General features: G+C 38.1%; 2 protein-coding genes across 5 annotated transcripts in view; one reads left to right on the forward strand and one right to left on the reverse strand.

Moving 5' to 3' along the window:
* The window catches only part of LOC100868595 (uncharacterized), a 71,511-nt gene extending 66,265 nt beyond the window's left edge, over positions 1-5,246 (forward strand). Inside the window, exon 3 of the mRNA XM_003697702.4 lies at positions 4,144-5,246. Within this exon, the coding sequence (XP_003697750.1) occupies positions 4,144-4,490 (347 nt within the window). The 3' untranslated portion in view covers positions 4,491-5,246. The remainder of the gene's footprint in view (positions 1-4,143) is intronic.
* qin (tudor domain-containing protein qin) overlaps positions 1-21,534 on the reverse strand; it is a 203,746-nt gene that overhangs the window by 77,768 nt on the left and 104,444 nt on the right. The window lies entirely within an intron of this gene.

Here is a 21,534-nt window from a genome sequence, read left to right on the forward strand (position 1 = left end):
CTTTCTTTCTCCTTGAATTTCTCTTTTTTTAAGGGAGATTTTCAGGTCGAGGATTATTTTCTTCTCTGGTTGGTTTTCGGGGCCTGGATCGATCGACGCTTCGAAATTATTTTTCAACATTTCGATCGAGTTTGGTTTGGATCAAAATGGATTGTTCGAGAATACAATTTTCCGTTTTATATTTTATTTTTCGTTCTTATTTTTAGAAAGAGAATGAATAATACTTGTCTCTTTCTGATCGGTTCTCTTCCTTCGAATCGAGAGAATTGGCCGGGTTCCAGGGGAATGGAAGGGACACGTCGAGGTAAGGCAAACGAAACACGGCCCGTCGGACGAGAGGATCGATTCGTGACGGTTCGTCGTTGAATCGTCGTGAATTTGTAATTTTTAATTTGCTCGGCCTATGGAGCGGGAGGATAGACGTGGGCTGCGTTTGAATTGATACGGTGTACAGGGTTGGACCTTAGGGAAGATGAGTCGAAGGTTGACTTTGTTCGAAGATATATTTCTTCTTCGAGGGTTGTTCCAAGTATATACGTAGAATCTTGTGCGTTTAGAATTTAAGAAAGATCTCTTGAAAATTTTAACTTTAATTTTGTATCGTCTAAATAGTTTTAAATAGTTTCTCTTTGAAATTGCAAGATCTTCCTCCTTTCGAGTCTCGATGAATTTCTTTGGACAATTATTACGTTTTTTTCTTTAATATAAGATAAAATTCGAAAGGAGAGATTTTTATCCAACATCTTTTAATCTAACATTTTTATACACCTTTGCCTTTAACCAAAACCCTTGGACAGGAATAAATAATTTTTCTGCCGTGAAGAAGAAAAAGAAGAGGAAAAAGAAGAAGAAGAAGCAGCTTTGGAACAAAATATTTTGATGCATTTTAAGTGACCGCGCAGGATATCGTGCCGTTTTTACGTTACAAAGTAAAAATTCATCTCCATTATGCGATAGAACACGCGATAGAATTTGCTATTCAAATGGCGAGACTCTCCTCAAGATGGCGGAACCGTCAGCAAATGGCGGATCCTTTGTGGCCATCCTCTCGTCCCCGAATAACTTTGCCAATTTTTTTTTTCCCCCTTCTATTCCTCCCTAAAAAACGAAACTTTCTTTCTACCATCCAATATCGATTCAAACAAATCTCTCCCCTCTCCTCCAAAATTCCAAATCTCCAAACACTACTCCAAAAAAAAAAAAAAAAGAAAAAAAAAAGAAAAAAAAAACGAAACGAAAACACCTTTCCTTCCCCTCCCCCCGTTCTCGAAGGAACGAAATAATTAGAACGATCGTCGCCTCCTCGTCGCAAGGGATGAAAAGCCGGGGCACGAGAATACATTTCGCGAAGTTATAATTACCTGCGGCGGTATGCTCGCGTCGCATCCAACGAGAGACAGTCTAGGTTGAACAGAGACAGAAAATCCTATAGACAATCACATACACACACACATATATATATATATATATATAGAGAGAGAAGGCGAAGCGGAGGGACGATTGAAAAGGGAGAGGATCAGAGGCGAGAGAGAGAGAGAGAGAGAGAGGAGGTTTATTCCGTGCGGGTGCACGGGACCTCTTCCACGGTGACAAAACAGGTCGGACAAGGGGTGGAAGGCGGGAATTTCGTATGGATGTCACCGCGATACGGACGAGAGTTTGCTTGGAAAGTGCACGTTCCCATCTCTATGCAACTCTCTTTCTCTGTCGCTCAGAGATCGAGACTGTATCGTCCATCTTTCTCCTCGCCCGTTTCGCGCGTAGCACGCGTTATAGCGGGGCTCGTGCTTCTCTATCCGTCTCTGTTGGACGGATTGTTGAACAACAAGCGTTCGAATATATATATATATATATATATATTTCAACAAGCGAGATGTGCCACCTGAAACTATGCTGCTCGTCGAATGAGATTCGAATAGGTGGAAGGGGATAGAGAAAGAGAGAGATGTATATATAATAGAGATGACGCAAAGTTGTGAGACGGACAACGGGGAAGGAAGAAAAGCTCGCGTGGTTATAATTCGTTAAAGGAGCTTCGTGTTATATATATAGAGAGAGAGAGATTCTCTGTGATCAATTTCTGATTCAATTTCCGTTCTATGGGTAATAAATCCTTCTTACTGGTCTCTTTTTTGCGAAGAAAATTCGATATTTGCGAAACTGTATAACAGTATAGTGATAACTTTTTTCATTACGCAATTTTGCGAAGAATCATCGTGAAGATCTTCTAAATTTGAATTAGGAACTAAAAAAAAAAAAAAAAAGAAAAGTGCAAGCATTATGAAAATTTCACGGAGGAGGAAGGATTCCCGTGGAAAAACGATTATATTACGATCGGGTAAACGATTCGATTTGCGCTAATAGCATTATAAGCATTTCCGATCCGATAAATCGCGAACAGCAATACTGCACACACAATGCACCCCTCGGCCATTATAACTCGATCTTGCGACGTAACGGATAGAGCATTGGACAAACGATTTACCCGGCATCGTCATCGATACGGAAGGAGAGGCTCAAAGTCTCGCGCAAACATCCGGTGATCCTGGAACGATTCACGTCCCATTACGACCGCTGTCTCGAATCGATCAAATCCCTTGCGGTTTATATATCGTTGATGGATACCTTTGGAGAGGAGAACGTTATTGGCGTGTTACATTACAATCCTGGAGGAGGGCGTGCTTCCTGTGCTCGATCAAGATCAAAGAGAAGAGGTTGTCCAACAATTTTTCCTCGTAAAATTTCTGATCATTCGAAAAGCGAATAAGAATCGGTGTAACAAAGTTCGATTTCTATGTATGCAGTTTTGTACACAATATGTAAAGATAAAAATCTTGCGATTGTCCAGGAATGTTGAAGAGAAAGGAAGGTGTCTATCTCGTTAGAAGGAATTTGTTTCGACAGAAGGGGAGGAATGAAAAGCGCGCGAGCTTTGATTCGCGCGCACCACGAGTTTTGCTTATTTATTCCGGGCCGGCGATTCGAGACTGAACACTCTGAAGAGCAATTTCCCTCTTTATGCGGGTCACTCGTTGTGTTCCCGAGATATTTGCCGATGCTTCTCCCCCCTTTCTCCAAACTCCCAACCTGCGATTCTTAAACTTCCGCGAGGGACTTCGCGGCGCATTCTTCGGATTCTAATTAATCAGAGATTCTTTAGGTTTATTTCTCTTTCTTATCTCTCTCTTTTCCTTCAATTCGAAAGGCCGTTCTTCGTTTCTAACAGCTCAGCTTTATTTCTTTTGCATTCAGAAAAAAATGACTCCATCCATCCATCCATATCACAGGCGAGGTTTCCTGTGAGAAAATTTATAACCATCGCTCCAAGAGAACGTATTTCCCATTTTCTCGACGAGGATCGCACAGAATCATCCCCGACGATGATCCTCCAGGATTAAACCAGGATCTTCGCCACGTTGTCGCTGTAAACAGCTCGTCGAAACGAGCGAGCAACCGGGGAGAAGACGGTTGGCAATCGACGATGCACACACGTCGATATACAAGCCGGGTGGCGAGATGGCTGCTTTGTGCGGGTGTCAGTCGGCGCATCTCGTGCCACTTTCACCGATTAATCGAGCATACAATCGAGAGCCGGCTTCTCTCTCTCGGCGGCTTCAACCGTGGAAATCAGGCGAGTGGTTTCTAGGGGGGGAGGGGAGAAAGGGTGGGTCGGTTACCTGGATGATAGCTTCTCCTTCCTCCCTCCACCAAATCCTCCTCGCATCTCGCGCACGATTAATGAGATTTCCAGGCGAAACGCCACGATAATAAACGGTTCGAAAGACTCTCAGTCCAACGGGGGTTGGTGATTTTCGGTTCAAGAATTTTTCACAGGAGCTATATTATAGTCGCTCTGCGGCAAGATATATGACGATTGGAGTTATTGCACATCGAGTATCTTTCTCTGGAAATGTAGCATCGATATTTTTATCGTCAATTTCTTTTCTTTCTTAAACACCGTCGAAGCAACGATCTTTCTCGAGCGCACGTTTTTCGTTCAGCGTGGGGGAAAAGTCGTCCAAGTAGAGAAAGAATTAATTTCTAATTTCTGAAATTAGAAATATTTCGAACGTCTTCGTTCGTTCAATTTTATTTATGGGGAAAATTTCGAAAAACTCAGGAAACGTCTCGTTCCCGTTGCAGGTCGAGCTGGCACCGATTATCCGGTGTTGGGCAAGGTGCCTTACACGAATTTCTACTGCGACGACCAACCTTATCCGGGCTTCTTCGCGGACGTGGAGACGAGGTGCCAGGCGTGGCATTATTGCGACATAGACGGCCGCCAGGCAACGTTCCTCTGCCCGAACGGCACCCAATTCAGCCAGGCGGTGTTCGTGTGCGATTGGTGGTTCAACGTGAGGTGCGAGCTCAGCCCTAAACTGTACGCCATCAACAGCAGATTGTACGGCAGGCCCACGGAGAGCCCGACCAGGCCTCACCGCCTCATCACCAAGGAGCTGCTCGAGAATATCTTCGTCAGACGGAAATGAGGATGGTTCGAGATTTTGTGCTCTCTGGATTCTTCCGGTTATACGTGTCGTGGGCGAATGATAGTAATGGAGACAGATAGAATTGCGTGGAAAGCGTAAGATTATCTGCCCGACGAATGATTTTTAAAATAACCTTGACTTCTCATCATGAGACTTTCTGCGTGCGATCTTCCTCCCGTGATCTTCAATCTTCACTCTGACCTTTTGCAATAATCTTCCAACGATCGCTCGATATAATATACGTGTTTGGTTTGGTTTGAAGATTTGCTAGAAGAGATTAGTTAGAAGATCGTTTCAACTGGATTCAAGTAAGTCTGTTTCTAGTTCGACTTCGATCAGTCAGACAGAAGTTGTTTTGTGAAGATTATTTGTCTTTATATATATATATATGTAACTTTGTATGAATGACGAATGCATAGAAGTAATATAGAAAATTAATATAGAAACGATAAGTCGTGAGATAAGATTGAAAAAAAAAAAAAAAATGTGAAAGTGCTATTATGATACGAATCGTTTGTTTAAAAAAGAAAAAAAAAAATTGAAATAGATTTACCAAGTGCCACGAATTTTCCCGCAAAGATGCCACCAGGTGTCTGTCTACTTTTCATTCCGATCCTATTTACAGGATACAAGTTGAGCGTGATTTATCCGATAATTTTAGAATTATGAAAAAGAGAAATCTTATGTATCCATATCTTTTATCTGAGAGAAGTTTAGAAAAAAAGATGTGAAATAATAAACGAAGAATGAAAGAAATGTAAATGTCAATTAAACGTTGGAACAACGTTATATGGTAAATTTAGAAACTTATATTCAATTTAAAAAGATCACGACGAGTTTGGCGACGAGAAAAATCCCTCCATTTTCCGTGCTTTTCGAGCCAAAATAATCTCTCGTTGAAACGAAATAAAGAAAAAAACAGCCTCGATTCAGGTAGGTGTAAACAATGAAAAAAGAGAGACAAAAAGAAAGAGTCTAAGATGAGTCGAGATAAAAAAAAAAAGGAAAGAAGCATAGGACATCCGCCACGAATTTTCTTCCCTTCGACTAAACCATGGTTCTTTAATCGTCGATGAGATCGCATTCGAGGGAACAATTCTCGGTTCCAAGTCGAAATTTTTATCGAATATCTGAGTTTGGCAAAGTCAGGCGTTGATCGATCATTTGGAAATGATCGATCGACGAAATCGAGATCTACGAAGAATTTTGTTACGAAAAGAAGACGATAGTGGGTTTTTCTTTGTTTAGAAGAAAGATTTGATAAAAATCTTTCCTTTGAGAAGAGTCGTACAAATTTTTTTGAATCAAATCAATCTTTCGATTCATCACAGAAACATTTTTGAATAAACACTCAACGTTCAATTATTAATTAGATTACACGTAATACTTCATCCACTAATTATTACTCCTCGTTTCAAAATTTCTTCAAAATTATTTTCCTTAATCATAAATATCACGAAGAAACGAAGAATCCTATCAAAAATTCCTATCACAAATCGTTTAAAATTCTCTCCTAATTCGTCAACAATAAATAAACGACTCAACGATTCACAATTCCATCTGCAAGCTCGCTCGATAAAAGGGTTAACCGAATCGCCACAAAGAAGCGGGAACTCGCGCCGATCGGTCTCAAATCGAGCAATTATTGGCCCAAGGCTTCGAATTTAATCCGATCGGTCATAGGTGCAACAATTACACGTGGAATCGCGATAATGGAGCTTGGCAGATTGTCGTGCCATTGGCGGCAAACAAACAAACTCTGTCATCTCGATTGGGACAGGAAATTGGATCGATCCTGAAGAAGAAGAAGAGTTGTAATCGATCGCGTCTACGTTTAAAGAGTGTTGTTGCAGCGAATGTGAAGAGAATCGATCGATTCTCTAAACAAAGCATCGACGAAAAGCAAGCACACAAGTTGAATTCCGATATGAATTTCAATCGAAGCAAATTGAATTCTTCGGTTTGATTTACAACCGGTTTTTAAAAAATTGGATGTTTATTAATGCGTTTGAACGCGTTCATCTTTCATCATAATACAACGTTAACACATATCCGCAAGGAAAATCGATAAAACGTGAAATTGGCGAAATCGTTTTCAGGCGACAAACCGTGAACACGATGTACATGTATCGAACGACACGTCATTACTAATTGCCGGCAAACCTGCCGCTGTCGTGTTTCGTTCGATACGCGCACAATTCTATTAGCGGATATCGATCCTTCGAAAGCGTTGACTCTTGACCACCGTGACGCTCTCTTCTCTTCTCTCCTCCCTTCTTTTTCTCCATCGATGGCACACGTTTCTCTCGAATATATTGCGTAATTCGACGATGGGCCAACGAGACGATAAAAATTGCTGATCGAGCTTTTGTTTTTCCTTCTCTCTCTCTTTTTTTTTTCTTAAATTTCGATCAATCTTTTTTCTTAATAATTTCTGATAAGCTGTTCGAATGATGAAAACTCGGATGGTGTAATTTAAATTTTGAGACGAGGGATAAAATTCGTAAAGAGATCGACGATTTAATTTATCATTATTCTTTTTTTTTTTTAAATTGATTCTCTTTTGCGTTTCGCAGAAAAAAATTCAATTCGTCGTTATATCCTTCTGAAATCGATGTCGAAAATTGTTAGGGTGACAAAGTAATTGTTATTTGAGAAGAAATTGATCCTGCTGGATGTTGGAAGCGGAAAAAAAAAAAAAAAAAAAAAATAACTTGTTGTTTCTTTTTCGTTCCCTTGTTTTAATTCCATTGTTATATTTTTCTTTGAAACGTGTCATCAAGTTTAAAACAACAACAATTTGAATCGAAATCGATTTTCCCGCAAACACGGACGAGCAATGAAAGAAATAACTTGACACGCACCCCAATTCTCCTCGGTTAAATTCATTATAACGTGTACCCTTTCTTCGTGCAGTATCGAAATTTGTAACAACAAGACGAATATTTTCTATGAATTCGAAAGTTCAATATAAACTTGAACACGAATGAAAACATAATCGTATAAAATATATTATCGGAGATTTTTCTACGCGGGGAGAGAGAGAGAGAGAGAGAGAGAGAAAAACAAGTATAAAATTAAAAGCATAAAACACATTATGACGTTATTGCTTAAATCGAATTTTATCTTTCGATAAAATCAGTGCATTATGGAAATGGATCGTGAAATTATCAATTTAGAATTTTTCTTTTTTTTTTTTTTTTCTCCAATATATCTTTCACGATTCATGCGACGAATTACGAATTAAATTAATCTATCAATCCATTTTTTGCGTGCACCGCCCAATAGATAATATTTTCTTTGCATGCGTATCGTAAATACACATATAATTTAATCAAAATGACGATGAAAAGCCGTGCAACGAACAAATAAAACGATTATAAAGAAATACATAATTCGAGAAGAAAGGTGGGTGAACAGCGTATTATTTCTTTCTTATTATTTCTTTCTTATCTCCCGATCGAGTATTAAAAAGATTAGAACATTGGATTGAGATCGTAAATTTAATAAAAAAAGGAATTCTATTTGATCTCAAAATTTTTATAAATAATCATTCTTATTATTGGTTAATTTAAATTCGAGGAAAGTACGTATTTCCATTTGATTAATTAATTCATCATCATCATATCATGTGTGTACAATACAACTTAAGAGGCTGGGAGGAGGGATACGTCAGGAAAGGAAGGGGAAAAAAAAAAAAAAAATTCACTGCGAGTGACACAAATTGCGGAGACACACGTTCTACCAAACTGGACAATCCTGATTAAGATACTTGCCCTTATTCACCGCACATGGAGACGGTGAATCGATCGTAAATGGCGTACGACGAGCTCAACTCATCTTTTAGCTTTTATCTTCGTGGGAAAACGGAATTTTTATCATGACGACCAACCAAAGAAAACTACCTCTCTCGTAATATTCACCAAATATTTTCCATCTTCAAGGAATTCTAATTTTATTTTTATTCTTCATTTTTTCCTCTTCCCTTGGAAAATAATTATTTTTTCTTTTTTTGAGTAAAAATTAAAATCCTAGAATAATATCATAGCCAATTTTTTTTTTCAGAAAAAAAAAAAAGGCATTAAATTCAAAGATACTAGTTTATTTAAAAATTCTTTTCCATCGAATTGGCAACAAGGAAATACCGAAAATCTCGTCTCGCATCGATATATATATATATATCCACAAACAATTCTGTCAATCATCTGCCATTTCGTAGCTCGAGAGTTATAATATAACGGGACGATGAACCTTGCGCTCGAAATTAAAGTGAATTAGTTTCAAAAGTTCCCGATGGAATGTATCTTTAATGAGAGAGAGAGAAAGAGAGAGAGAGAGAGGGAGGGAAGGGGCGGAGAGCGCCCTTTAGTAGCCATTCGCTAATGAGGAACGGTTAACGAAGAAAATTGCTGAATAATTAAAAGTTGCTTTTGTTGAAAATTGCACGATTCACTCGGTTGGCACGCGCCAACCTGGAAAAAAAAAAAAAGAAAGAAGAAAAGAAAAAAAAAATAAATAATAACGAACTTCCATTAAGCTTTCGCGAAATCTGTCTTCTCCTGGATAGGCTGGATTTATCTTCTCGATCGATCTTTCGATACAAGAGATAGGAAGATTCAGATTGGTCTCTTTGGATTTTTGGAGACAATGGATTTTTAGAAAAAAAAAAGGGGATCCAGAGGGAATAAAATGAAATGAAGAATAAGGGAGATGAAGGGAAAGAATGGGAAGGGAGAGAGAATTTTTTGTGAATGTATTTTTTTTTTTTTTAAATTAATCCTCGATTTAAAGGACGAGATAATTGATGGAGATTAGTAATGAAATATATTTCGTACGTACACAATTTCCTAGTAGCTCGAGTAATGCAATTTAAAACTCTTTCTGATGATTAACTTCATAGGAGTGGGGGGGATGTATCAAAATACAGTATGGCGGAAGTAACTTTTTTTTTTTTTTTTTCCAGCTTTGAACAAGTTTCATTTGAACAGGTTTGGGATTAAAAAATTTTCAGAGTTTTACACGTGTGATACGAACGTGTTGCACGTACGTGTGAAAGTTGAATCGCAAAAGCGATTCGTTTCTTCCACTTTTTTAATTACACTTTTCAGTTATACCTCGGTGAAAAATATTTTACACAGGAATTTTTTTAGATTCTGATAATTCTCTACAAATTATTAGAAAAACTTAACATTGCAATCATATTTTTCCAAAAAAGAATAATAATTTACTCCTTTATCCTCCAATCGCCCAACTCTTCCCTTCATTATCATTATCCTCGGCAAATTAATTAATCCTCCTTAACATAAAATAGAAAAATAATAATCCAATAATTTAACAAATCAAAATATCTCTACGCAAGATCCACGAAACAACGATAAATTGATCAAATAAATTACTGCTGTTCGAAGTTATATTCACAGGGACATGGACACGATCTGCAATTCTTCATTTGACAATCCAGATAGGGAAATTCGGAGGATTGGGGACGCAAATTCTCCCTTATATAGCATCTTCCTTTCCCTCCCTCTTCACAAAGTTTTTAACAATTTCCTCATTACTTTGACTTTGGTGTTTCATCGATCAATCAGCTTTTTGAACCAGCTGATTGAAAATACATGGACGTGCCGATTCGAGTCGCCGATCATATTATAAAATCGACTCCTTTGCAGTTTCATTTTCGTTGATACGAGCGTCGTGATCAACGAGGTCTCTCCTTTCATTTTCGTTGATACGAGCGTCGTGATCAACGAGGTCTCTCCTTTTCTCCACCTTATTAATTAAATTATATTTTTATTTTACAACCATCTTCGTTATTCTTATTTTTCCACTACTCAATCTATTTTCATCGACAAAAGATCCTCATTGAATTCATATTATTATTATCCTCGTTGTAAGAAAAGATTCTCAAAAGAATCATCTATTCTTCTCCATCAACCTCGTAGTCACGTTTCAAATAAACTACTTTATTCGTTAAAAAAAATATTTATATGTGTTCTCATTCTATTTTTCAATATATCTTACGAAATATCTAACAATTACCTGGATAACCCCAGGTGCATAGCCGCAGAACCGCGATCGGTCCGCGAAACTAACCGATCTCGAGCGTATTATGAGCGCACAAATGCCGGAGGATCGTTTATCCAAAATGGTATCGTAAAACCAAGGCGAGGAAGGACGATTGTCGCGGACCCGCGCGAATGTGGTGGATCGGCAGAGAGGGTTGGCCTAAGAATCCATCAACGAAACTGGTAATCAGATGGGGCCTTGCACGAGCCACTTTCAACAATCCAATCTCGTTTCTACCCTTGCCATCCTCCCTGCTCTCCTTCACGGATGCGTGAAGACTTGGCCAAGGAGGAACATCACGACGAGGATCGAATTTTTTTCCCGATTCGATCAAATTATTTGAGAATAATCTTCGTAATAATCAAATCTGTTCTTCTTTTCTAATTTCATCGCGAAGAAACGACACAAATATCAAAATTTTATCCTTTTTTTCGAATCACAGACATTTTGATCCAATACGATTCAACTCCATCTTAGGATGAAGAATAACATATAGAAAAAGAAAGAAAGAAAAAATCAAGATCTGTTCTTCTTCGCCTCCATTTCTCATCCTGGAGAGTACAATAATACTCTTCCAATACGATCCACTGCTCAAAATTACCAATCAAAACCAAGGCAATCAATTCGATACGAGGAAGAACACAACAGCCCTGTCGCCCCCGATATCTCTCCCCTCTCTCAGAGTCATTTCGCGAGCTCTTTTTCCACCTTGGAGGGAGGGTAAAGTCTGAAATTGTTGGAAAGCATCGAACGGCGTGAAAAAAACTGAGGGCCGAGGGACGACGTGGCGTGGAAGGATCCAGGATGGCTGTGCAACGATGGTAGGATGCAAGCGTCTTTAATTGCAAGACTCGTGGCACTTTTAAAGCCGGATGCAAATGGCCCATAAAACTCCGGGGCTCATTTACGAGCGTGGAAAGTTTTTAGGTTCTGGCGGCGAACGAGAGGGCCTGTTTTATCGGTTTGTGTGTGTGTGTGTGTGAAAAGGAGAGAGAGAGAGAGAGAGAGAGAGAGAGAGAGAGAGAGAGAGAGAGAGAGAGAGAGAGAGAGAGAGAGAGAGTTCGAAAGTAATTCTGTTTAGTTGGCGGTGAGACCGACAGGCTGCGATGCAGGTCTTAACTTTCACGAGGGAGACGATCTACCAACTTTCTTACCGATCGTATACTCGGAACGAGCGATCGTGATGGCGCTAGTGAGCAGTCTGTGATGAATGGAGGAGGGATTGGGCCCGCCAGGTTTTCTTTCGCATCGCATAGTTGGCGTTGGAGGTATCGAATTCGCGAAAACTATGAATTTTGAAATATTTATCTTTGAAAATTATGGTATATGATTTTTGTGCAAGTGTAAATGATGAATTGGACCCACTGATTTTCGTATTGGAAAATAATAATATAATTTGTTAAAATGAAAAATATAGTAAATATAGTAATTTCTGCGGAATGTAAGTGATAACGAATCCGATGAGTTGGGCCCAAATTTTCTTTTTGTATTGCCGTACAAAAAAAAAAAAATGAATTTTGGAATATTTATTATGACTTTTATGGAAATGATGAATCAAATTTTTTTTTTGTATTGGCGTATCAAAAAGGATGAATTTTGAAATATTTATTTTTTGCAATTACGATGAAATTACAATATTTTTGTATAATTTCGTATAATTGTTGATTAAACACGACAGAAAAGTTAATCAAGATGATGTTTTAATAAAACGGTAAATTTCGAATGAAACGAATTCATCGAGGATCTGATCGAACCGAGTTTCTTTCTCCTCACCAGTTTCTACTTAATTTCCCCAACTTCGTTCTTTTTCTTCAGTTTAATTAACTTCTCGAACATTTCGATCCCTTCTTACGGATAGTAAAGATTTACATTCTCAAGTTTTGAAAAAACTTTCTCACCCAATTCCATAAATTTTTTAAACACATCGATAGCTTCTTTTTTTTTTTTTTTTCAAATAATATCTTAGCGTTTATCTTATTGATCTAACAGTTTTAAAAACTTGAATATTCATATTCGAATGAAAAAAAAAAAAAAAGAAAAATGAATCAATTCCAGTTTTTCCCAATTCTATTTTACATTCAGTACAATATTCAAATCCTCGATAAACACGATAGCAAATAATCTACAATTTAAATATCAGAATATTTCGATAAAATTTCAGTAAAGTTTCCAAAAAATCCACGATAAAGAGAGAGAGAGAGAGAGAGAGAGAGAGAGGAAAAAAATTTCAAATAATACACAATCGTTCTTTAAACGAAATACACAATTTTCATTAAAAACCTAGCCTAGAATACATTCTCTGTAGAGAAGAAATACGAGAAAATCAGAATCAGTGTACAAGAAACTTGGTTAAGTTTCTTTCTGACGACATATCGCGTACAGAACTGGTCGCTAATAGAATGATCATTACAATCAAGTCGCTTCAACTCGTCAGATCCACTTTTCCCCGCGCGATATTCAAGACTCGTCTCCGAGACGAGTTCCAACAACCGTTACTCGAAGATACATTAAACAGTCACTGATCTCTCATACGGCAATAAATATATTGTTCCTTTAACGTCAACATCCCAACGTATCTACGCCAAGCGTATAATAATTTATTCTCGCTTACTTTTCTCGTAAAAATTTTTCTGGCCACCTTTTCTGAACCCCTGGAAGAAAATTTCCAACGAATCGGAGAATTCAAATCGAAATTGAACGCCATACTTGACAAAAGATCCTCTCATCATTCTCAAAAAAAAAAAAAAAAAAAAAAAAGAACCTGATTTCCAAACCTATCCTACCCTAAAAGTCGGATACCACGAGGAAGGTGGTGGTCAATAGGCTGACTCTGGCTCGAAGGGAAGTGGCACGGGGGTTGGAATAATCCACGGCGTTATTTTATTCGCGGTGCAGTCGATGCAGAAAGTTTTCATAAACGTTGCTCCTGGCCACCACCGTCTCTTCCCTCCCTCCCTATCTTCCTCTCCTCCCGCCGCTAACTCCTCCATCCTCCTCCATTTTCCAACCCCCATCCTCGATCCATACTCTCTCTCACTCTCTCTTTCTCTCCACGTTACTCCTCGCTACGAGCGCTCTCGCAACATGCAGCAGACAACGGTTAATCAATGGGTTTCAAGCGCAGGCTCGCATCCCGGGATCTTTCCTGATGGACAGCGGCAACAGCGATGTCTCGCGACGAGAGGGAGAGAGAGAGGGTGGATAGACGGGCGAGGAGGGCGGAGCGAGGAAGATGGAGGGTTGGAGAAGGTGGTGGAGGGGGTGGAGAGAGAAAGAGAGAGAGAGAGAGAGAGCCGCGGGCACGTAAAACTAGCGAACAATTTAAACTCCCCTTTCAAGTCGTGACTTTGTTTATGCGAACGAAAATAATTCGTTGGCGAGAGGCAATGTATATGCAATATTCCACGCGCTCCTCCACGCCGGTGTCCCAGGATGGCGTACCAACCACGCTTTGGCCTTCATTTTTCACCAGATCCACCACCGGTCATCGTGAATGAATAAATACGTTGGGTGTTGCGCGTTTGTCGATTGGGATGTAGATATTTCTCGCTGCAGCTTCGGGTGAGAAATCGTGGGTGAAATTTTCTAGGTTTTTGTCTCTCTCTCTCTCTCTTTTTTTTTTGGAGATTGGAGTTGGAAGTATTTCGTTGTTGGATTTGTGGGATTCGAAGAGTTGGATTTTTATTTTCTTTCGCGAGGAAAAGTGTTGATGAACGTTTCGATCGTGAACGAGACGAGGAATTCGCAGAATTTCTTTTCGGATGTTTGAGAAGGGAGAGAAAAAAAAAAAAAAAAAAAAAAATTGTGAATTGTGTTCATTTGTCAGGCAGGAAGAGTTTATATGTATCGATATTTTGTATTAATCAGTGTATGATTTTGTAAAATTTGTAAAATTTGAAAATTGATATAAAATGGAATGGAAGATGCGCTTTTATTTGTGTAATTATCTGTTTTAGAATTTTCCACGCGGAAAAGTTTTCGCAAAAGTCGACTTTAAAATATGAATCAAACTAAATTAATTATTCTGACGCTCTTTCCCTTCCCGTTATAAAATTCTATTAACATATTTACACTTGGAGGAAATGTATTAAAAAATACCGGTGAACTTTTAAAAAAAATTCTCAATTTCCATACGACAATTTTACTAAGAATTTCACACACATATATAAACTATTAAATAATTTTTCTTTTCGAAGAAAATTCATAATCATCTCCATTTAAACTATTGTTATTATTCCTTGAACTCAACAATCCTCAATGAAATTTCCATACCTAAATTACCTTCTCCTGTTAAATAAAACAAAAGAGAGAAAAAATATTGTTTGTTTTGACTGTAACAGAGCGATCAAACATGACGTAAGGGGAAACGGAGATAATGGCAACGGGAGATGGTCCTTGCCGACTAAACAACGAAAAGTTTATTCGCGCAGGGATGATCGCGCGTTGGTGAAAGTCTGGAATGAAACCACGAGAAACGAAGGAGTTCTCAACGCGATTTCGCAACGAGGAAATGCTCGAATTAATATGAGCTTACTAACACTAATTTATCACGAATGACAGATCCCCTGAATTAATAACTGGCAAGCTCGTAGATTGATCATCACTGATATTTCATTTCGATCTAAGCTTGGAAATTAAAATGAGAAACGTGTGAATGAAATTACACTTGAAAACAATAAATATATTCTGAATATCAATTCCAAGAATTTAGTAATTTGGAAAATTGTTTAATAAAGCTTTAGAAATTTAAACTCTTGGGATGTTTAAATTCAAATTTTAATTGCTTGATTATTAAATACTATAAATAAAACTAACTAAACGCAACAACAAAGAAAAACATTCATAAAATATCCAAAGCATCGAAACAAATATAAATCAAGGAAAAGTTGATCTACATTCTTCATCTCCCCAAATTCCAACTCCCAACTCTCCCCAAGAAAGATATCTCTTGCCTGTTGCACGCAAGAGGGTATCCAACCCCCGAGACGTCCCCAAAAGTAAACTCGACCAGCCTAAACCAGTTTTCCCTTTGGTTTTCCAATTTGCGGGTCTCGATTCGATGCAACCAATTGTTGCACAAAAAAGGCGCGAGATTTCAAATGACTACGAATCCAAGAGAAATATATATATATATGACGAAAGGGATGAGATAGAACGTATCGTACCCTTCGATATTTATTTTTTTCCACCCGTATTTTCCTTTTTCCCTCTCTTTCTTTTTTTTATATTTCGAACTCTCCTTCCATCAACGCACGCGCGCGCGCACACACACACACACACTCTCTCTCCCCTTTTCGCTCATCTCCCTCGGTTTTTTAACTCGCCCGATATTTGTCGGTGCACGGCGTGTATTTCCTGATCGCTCGCATGTTAATTTTCGACGACCAATGACGCGACAGAGCCTCGGGCCACAGACGTGGCGATGCAGGGGGGGATGGGAGAGGATGTTTGGTGAAATTTTCTCCGAACGGCCGAGCACCGGAAGTGGAAGGATTTGAGAGTGGATCATAAAGGACAGAAGGGGGATGTCGACTCTTGTCCAATCGTGATTTTGAATTTGGAATTCGTTGGAAATATTCCTCCGGCATTCTTTGATGGATTTAAAAGGAAAAGATGTGGAAAATCGTGTGAAATTTGTGGAAAGACTCTCTTATTTTTTTTAACTTCTTTTAACAATTCTCGATTTATTTAATTCAATCGAAGATAATTATTCGTTTATCCGTATTAATCATTCACAACTGATTACTACAACTAATTAAGAATAAATATTTAAATGTCAATTTAAATGTATCTACTTTCACCAAAAAAAAAGAAAAAAAAAAAAAAAAAAGATTCTACTAATTGAAATTTAATTTCAACATCAAAAAACGTGTGATGTATTTATTATAAAAGAAAGAGGACAGGTCTATTAAGAATATTTCTTTCGATTAATTGATGATCAATTATATTGTAGTTAAAAATAATTCGTGAACGTAACGACAGATTTGTTGATTTCTCCTGTTGCACGAAATAAGATAAGATAAATTGGTCCCTCGAACGATTTTTATTACCTTCCATTTTTATTATCTCCACCGTTCAAAATTAAAATGGAATTCGTGACTTGTGACTTTCACGTGTGTGAAAAAACAAGTTTGAACGAATCCCCATTCTTCCGTTCGACCATATTTTTATCGTTATCAAATTCATTTTTGGAATTTTACTTTTCAAGAGAGATTACACGTATTTGTCGGAGACAATACGAAAAGGGTGTTCCGCAATGAGATTCTATAAAATTTATGATTGACTTTGATCGATCATTTCCTATCTTTTTAAAGAAATAATTTCACACGAATTATTTAACGAAATATTAAAATAGGAAATTTTAATAATATTTCTCCATCAACAAAGAATAATAGGATTTAAGAATTTCCTTTTTTTCTTTTTGATTGCAGATAATTTAATTAAATGAGAAATTATTGTATCCGCAATTAGTGAAATTATTATTAGTGGAAAGTTGCGATAATTTAACGATAGTTTCGAAAGACAAACGTCCTCAATATGGAGATTTCGATGCCCGCACCGGAAGTGAATCTCTGGCTACCAGGCATCGGAGTCCCCCGTGTCCCTGTCAATGATTTACAACTCGAAAGTTCTCTACGATCGTTGAATTTGATTTGGTGCGTCGTTAAATGATTTGCGACGAGGAAAGGAAAGAAATTCGTCTTTGAAACGGAAGGATCGAGAGAAAAATCGAACGAAATAAAATTGCAAAACGAGTTGAGTTAGAGAACTTTTTTTCAACGATTGTAAATCGAACTTGGGATTGTAATTCGAACAAATTTCCTTGTGAAACGTTTAACCAGTTAAGAAAGAATCCTTCGATTTATACTTAAATATTAAATTATTTTCCACTCGACTTTTTTATTTGCAATTTGGCGAACGATTTACGTATTTTACGAGCCAATATTTTCTTCGATCGATCCACATTCTTCCCCCCCTCATTTTAAAAATCGAAGAAGATTGAAGAACAATTTAAAATTTAAAATATCCTTTTCAAACAAATTGCTACAATTCTTTCATTTTTATTCTTTAAATGAAAGATATCCACGAGGTTTCAAGCTTTAACCAAGCAATTAATTATACGAAAAAAATAACTAAACGAGGAAAGGAGGATCGACACACAAAGAGAATCGCTTTCAAAACAACCGATCCACTCTGTCAACGACTTACGGAAGATTCATGGGTGAAAAGAGAAGGAAACGACCTCGATGTAGGAGATTCTCATCTTCTTCGATATTCCGGCAGCAAGCACGAGGAGAAAGCACGAAGCTTGACATTGGCCGAGATTCGTTCGCACGAAATTCGTCCTCGAATCGTTCCTTCGAATCGATCAATCGGTGAAAGCGTCGGACGCAAATATATTCGATTCTTGATTAATTAACGCGATCGAATGATTCATCAATACCTTTGTCACGATCGAGTACAAAGTGGAGATTACAAAGGGAGAGGAGAAGACTTGTGAAATGCTAGTGTTTGACTGTCATCGAGAGTGGAAAGTAAGTGAGAAGTGTGAATAGAAGTGTAAATAGACGGTGAGAAAAGATAGAGGTAGAGAGAAGTAGTAGTAGGATTATTATCGATTATTATTTAATTGTGGAAGAAATACAGAGCGAAATTGATAGAAACGATTGTTGTAACAACGTTGAAAAATTAATATGAAAATATTCAGGATAAAGTTATTTTTTTAATTATGGAATTGAATTTTTCGTTCAATAATATTTTTTTTCTCCCATTAAAAAGAGTGTAAAATTAGATTTTTGGGATCAATTTCAGATTTCTATTTTTTAATTGGAAATATACGATGTTGTAAATGATACTTTATAATATCGACACGACTGTTCAATACGAAATTTTATTATATGCGTAAAAATTTATTGCCGATTCCTTTTTTTTTTTCGTAAATTAATTCAATGAACGAATGAATTTATGGAATATTTTTGGGAAGAGAATTCGCGGGGGAGAAAATTTTATCACGATATATAAATACTTCAACTACATTCCAACGATCAATCATCATATTGTACGTTTATCGTGCCTCATCGTATTTTCAAACTGGAGCAGAAATAAATAGACGCAACATCGAGTATTTCGCTGGCAATATTTCATTCGAATCGCGACGGAACATCGACATATTTTTAAATAAAGGACTAATGGCCGGCCAGATTTCGAGCGCGAAAACAAATTTTGTTTAAGCAGACGCCGACGAATAAATTTTCCAACGAAACCAACGTTCCGTGTGAAAAAAATATCGTAAGGAAGTCAAAACTCCTCCTTTCTTTCTCTCGATTCCATCACGCTCGTACATTTTATAAAATATAATATAACGAGAAATATTCTTCCGATAAAATTGAATATTACATCAACTCAAAATTGTACAAAATCCATTCACAAAATCCTCCAATTCTCCAACCAATCGATTCTCAATTCTCAAATAATTCTCAAAATTTCACGACAAAGCCTGCGACAAACCCTCCAAAAGTCCGAAATCATCAGTCCGACTCTTCCACACAAAAGTGGAAAACGAATCCTTACACCAAACTCCGTCTCCAAAAAAAAAAAGAAAAAAAAGAAAAAGAAAGGAAGAGAAAGGAGCCTCGAGATCGATAACCAAGGGGTGATTCCGCAACAATCGGCATCGATGCGTGGAAGGAGCGGAATAGAGGGAGGCGGGCGGAGGAACGCAGGCCCCGAACAGATGGGAGTGGTCGAGGCAACGCGATTGAGTATCCTTTGCCGAGCCGCCGATCCAGAACAGGCCATCCTCTGTGCGTGCGCGCACCACGACGGACGGGCCGCGTTTCACTTCCATTTCCCCCTACGTGCGTGTTTATACACGCGTACAATACACGCGCGATTCACCTTTTCTCTTTCTCCCCTCCCTTTGTGTTTATATCCGCGGAATACGCGCGTTTGCGCGCGTATATGGACGAGGGGGGATGGCGTGGGTGGTGGGCAGGGGTGGAACGCGATGGTAACGCGTCGGATGAAATCAGAGGAACACGTGTTTCCACGAGTTTCCACGCAGGGGCAACTCGATTCGCGGCCGTTTAAACGCGATTACGTCCAACGACCATCGTTGCTCGTCTCTCCTCCCCTCTCTCTCTCTCTCTATCTATTTGGGTTTTCTGTTTTTTTTTTTTTTTTTTTTTTGCAAGGATTTTTTTCGATTTTCGGTGGATTTCGATGGATGGATTCTCTGTCTTATTTCATTGCGCGGTTGTTTTCACGGTATTTTTTGGGAGAAGTTTTTATTCTTCCGGAGAATTTCGTTTGCTGGTCTTTTTAGTTGTAGCTTTTTTGAGAAGGTTTTTGAAAAAGCACGTGGTTTGGCGAGAACATTTTTCTTCTGTAGGTAATGTAAGAATCGTCAATGGAGAGATATGGTAATGGTATACGGTTGATAAGGGTAACTGGTTGCGAAATAAAAAAAGAATATCGATTCAGAAATATTTTCGGATAATCTGGATTTTTATGCTCCCTTTCGTTATAAGCTTAGAACGAGGTAAAAATAGCGATACAATGGGAAAAGGATTACTTTCTTCGGGGAACATAAATTCGGATTTTAGGATAAAGTTTTTTTTTTTCCTCTCCTCTCCCCCCTCTCGCGTAAAATTCCATTTTTCATAGAAATATCCTTGAAAAAAAAAAAAAAAAAATGTCTCAGTCCGAGCATTCATTCATTTCAAAGAAGGAAACTGTGTTACGTGATACGAAATTTCATATGAAATTCAACGAAATTGACAGCGAACCTTTGAAAATCGATTCACAAAAATATATTCCCTCGTTCCTTACGATTTATAAATTATATCATATTATTGACCTATTATTGAAGAAACGAAATTAATTCAATCTCATTGAAAACTTACACATACAACGATATCAATCACAATATAAATCTTCGATCAAGAATAACAAAAATTATTCCTATAAAATTAAGAAACGAGGTTTGAAATAAAAATCTATACTCGATACCACAACGAGTCAATGAATCTTATTAAAAAAAAAAAATTCAATAGCAATATAATTCTTGCTCAATACTGATCATCACACCGCGCACAATCATTTATATGAAAATACACACGCAAAAATAAAATTACATTACAATGCGGTGCAATAATAATAAATTTCAATCTGCATAAATATTATGTCCGCAACCAAGCGATTCCAATTCCCTTGCAAAACAAACTTTTTTCAAAAAAAAGAAAAAAACCAAATTAAAAAAGAAAAAAATCTCCGTTCGATCCAGGAACGAGGTTAAATAAAAATCCGCCCCTTAACAGGTTAATACCACCACACGACGGATCAAATAGACACACTGCTTGACTACTCTGACATACGTGTGTACGTGTATGGCATGGCCGCGACGCTCGCCCAAAGGGATCGTTTCCACCGCTATAGTTTCCGCGCTACTGGATTTAACCTGTAAAACGCGATACAGATACGAGAAATATTAATTCTCCCTGCGTTTTTTCGATTGTCCTCGCGCGTGCACGCGAGACAACCAGGCCAAAAGGGAGGGGAAAGAAAAAAGAAAGAAAGGAAAAAAACAATCGCGAAAACCCTCTGCGGAAAAAAGCGGGCGAGGGAAAAGGGAAGGGAAAAAAAGGAGAGAGAAAGAAAAACGCACACTGACGCGTGCGGAGGAGGAGGAGGAGAATATTTGTAGCGGTTTCATCGGTTAGAGAAAAACGGGGGAATTAGCGGAGGGCGAGAGCGAGTTATACGCGGCTGTCAAAGCCGCAACGTCGCCAATTTCCACGAAAAGAGCGCGTTTTCAAAACCCGTTAATCGCATTCCTCCACTGTCATATCATTAAATTGTCGTGAAATTGTCGACAGTTGCGGTTCGACTCGGTTGCTTGGAGTTGGATCGATTCGTTCTGGGGATGAGGAGTGGATGGATCGTTGGATTTGGCTTGGATTAAACTCGAAATTTTTTT

The sequence above is a fragment of the Apis florea genome, unplaced genomic scaffold (genome assembly GCF_048593485.1).
Source record: "Apis florea isolate Af1SG1 unplaced genomic scaffold, ASM4859348v1 contig_1615_pilon, whole genome shotgun sequence".
In the NCBI taxonomy this organism is placed as follows: Eukaryota; Metazoa; Arthropoda; class Insecta; order Hymenoptera; family Apidae; genus Apis; species Apis florea.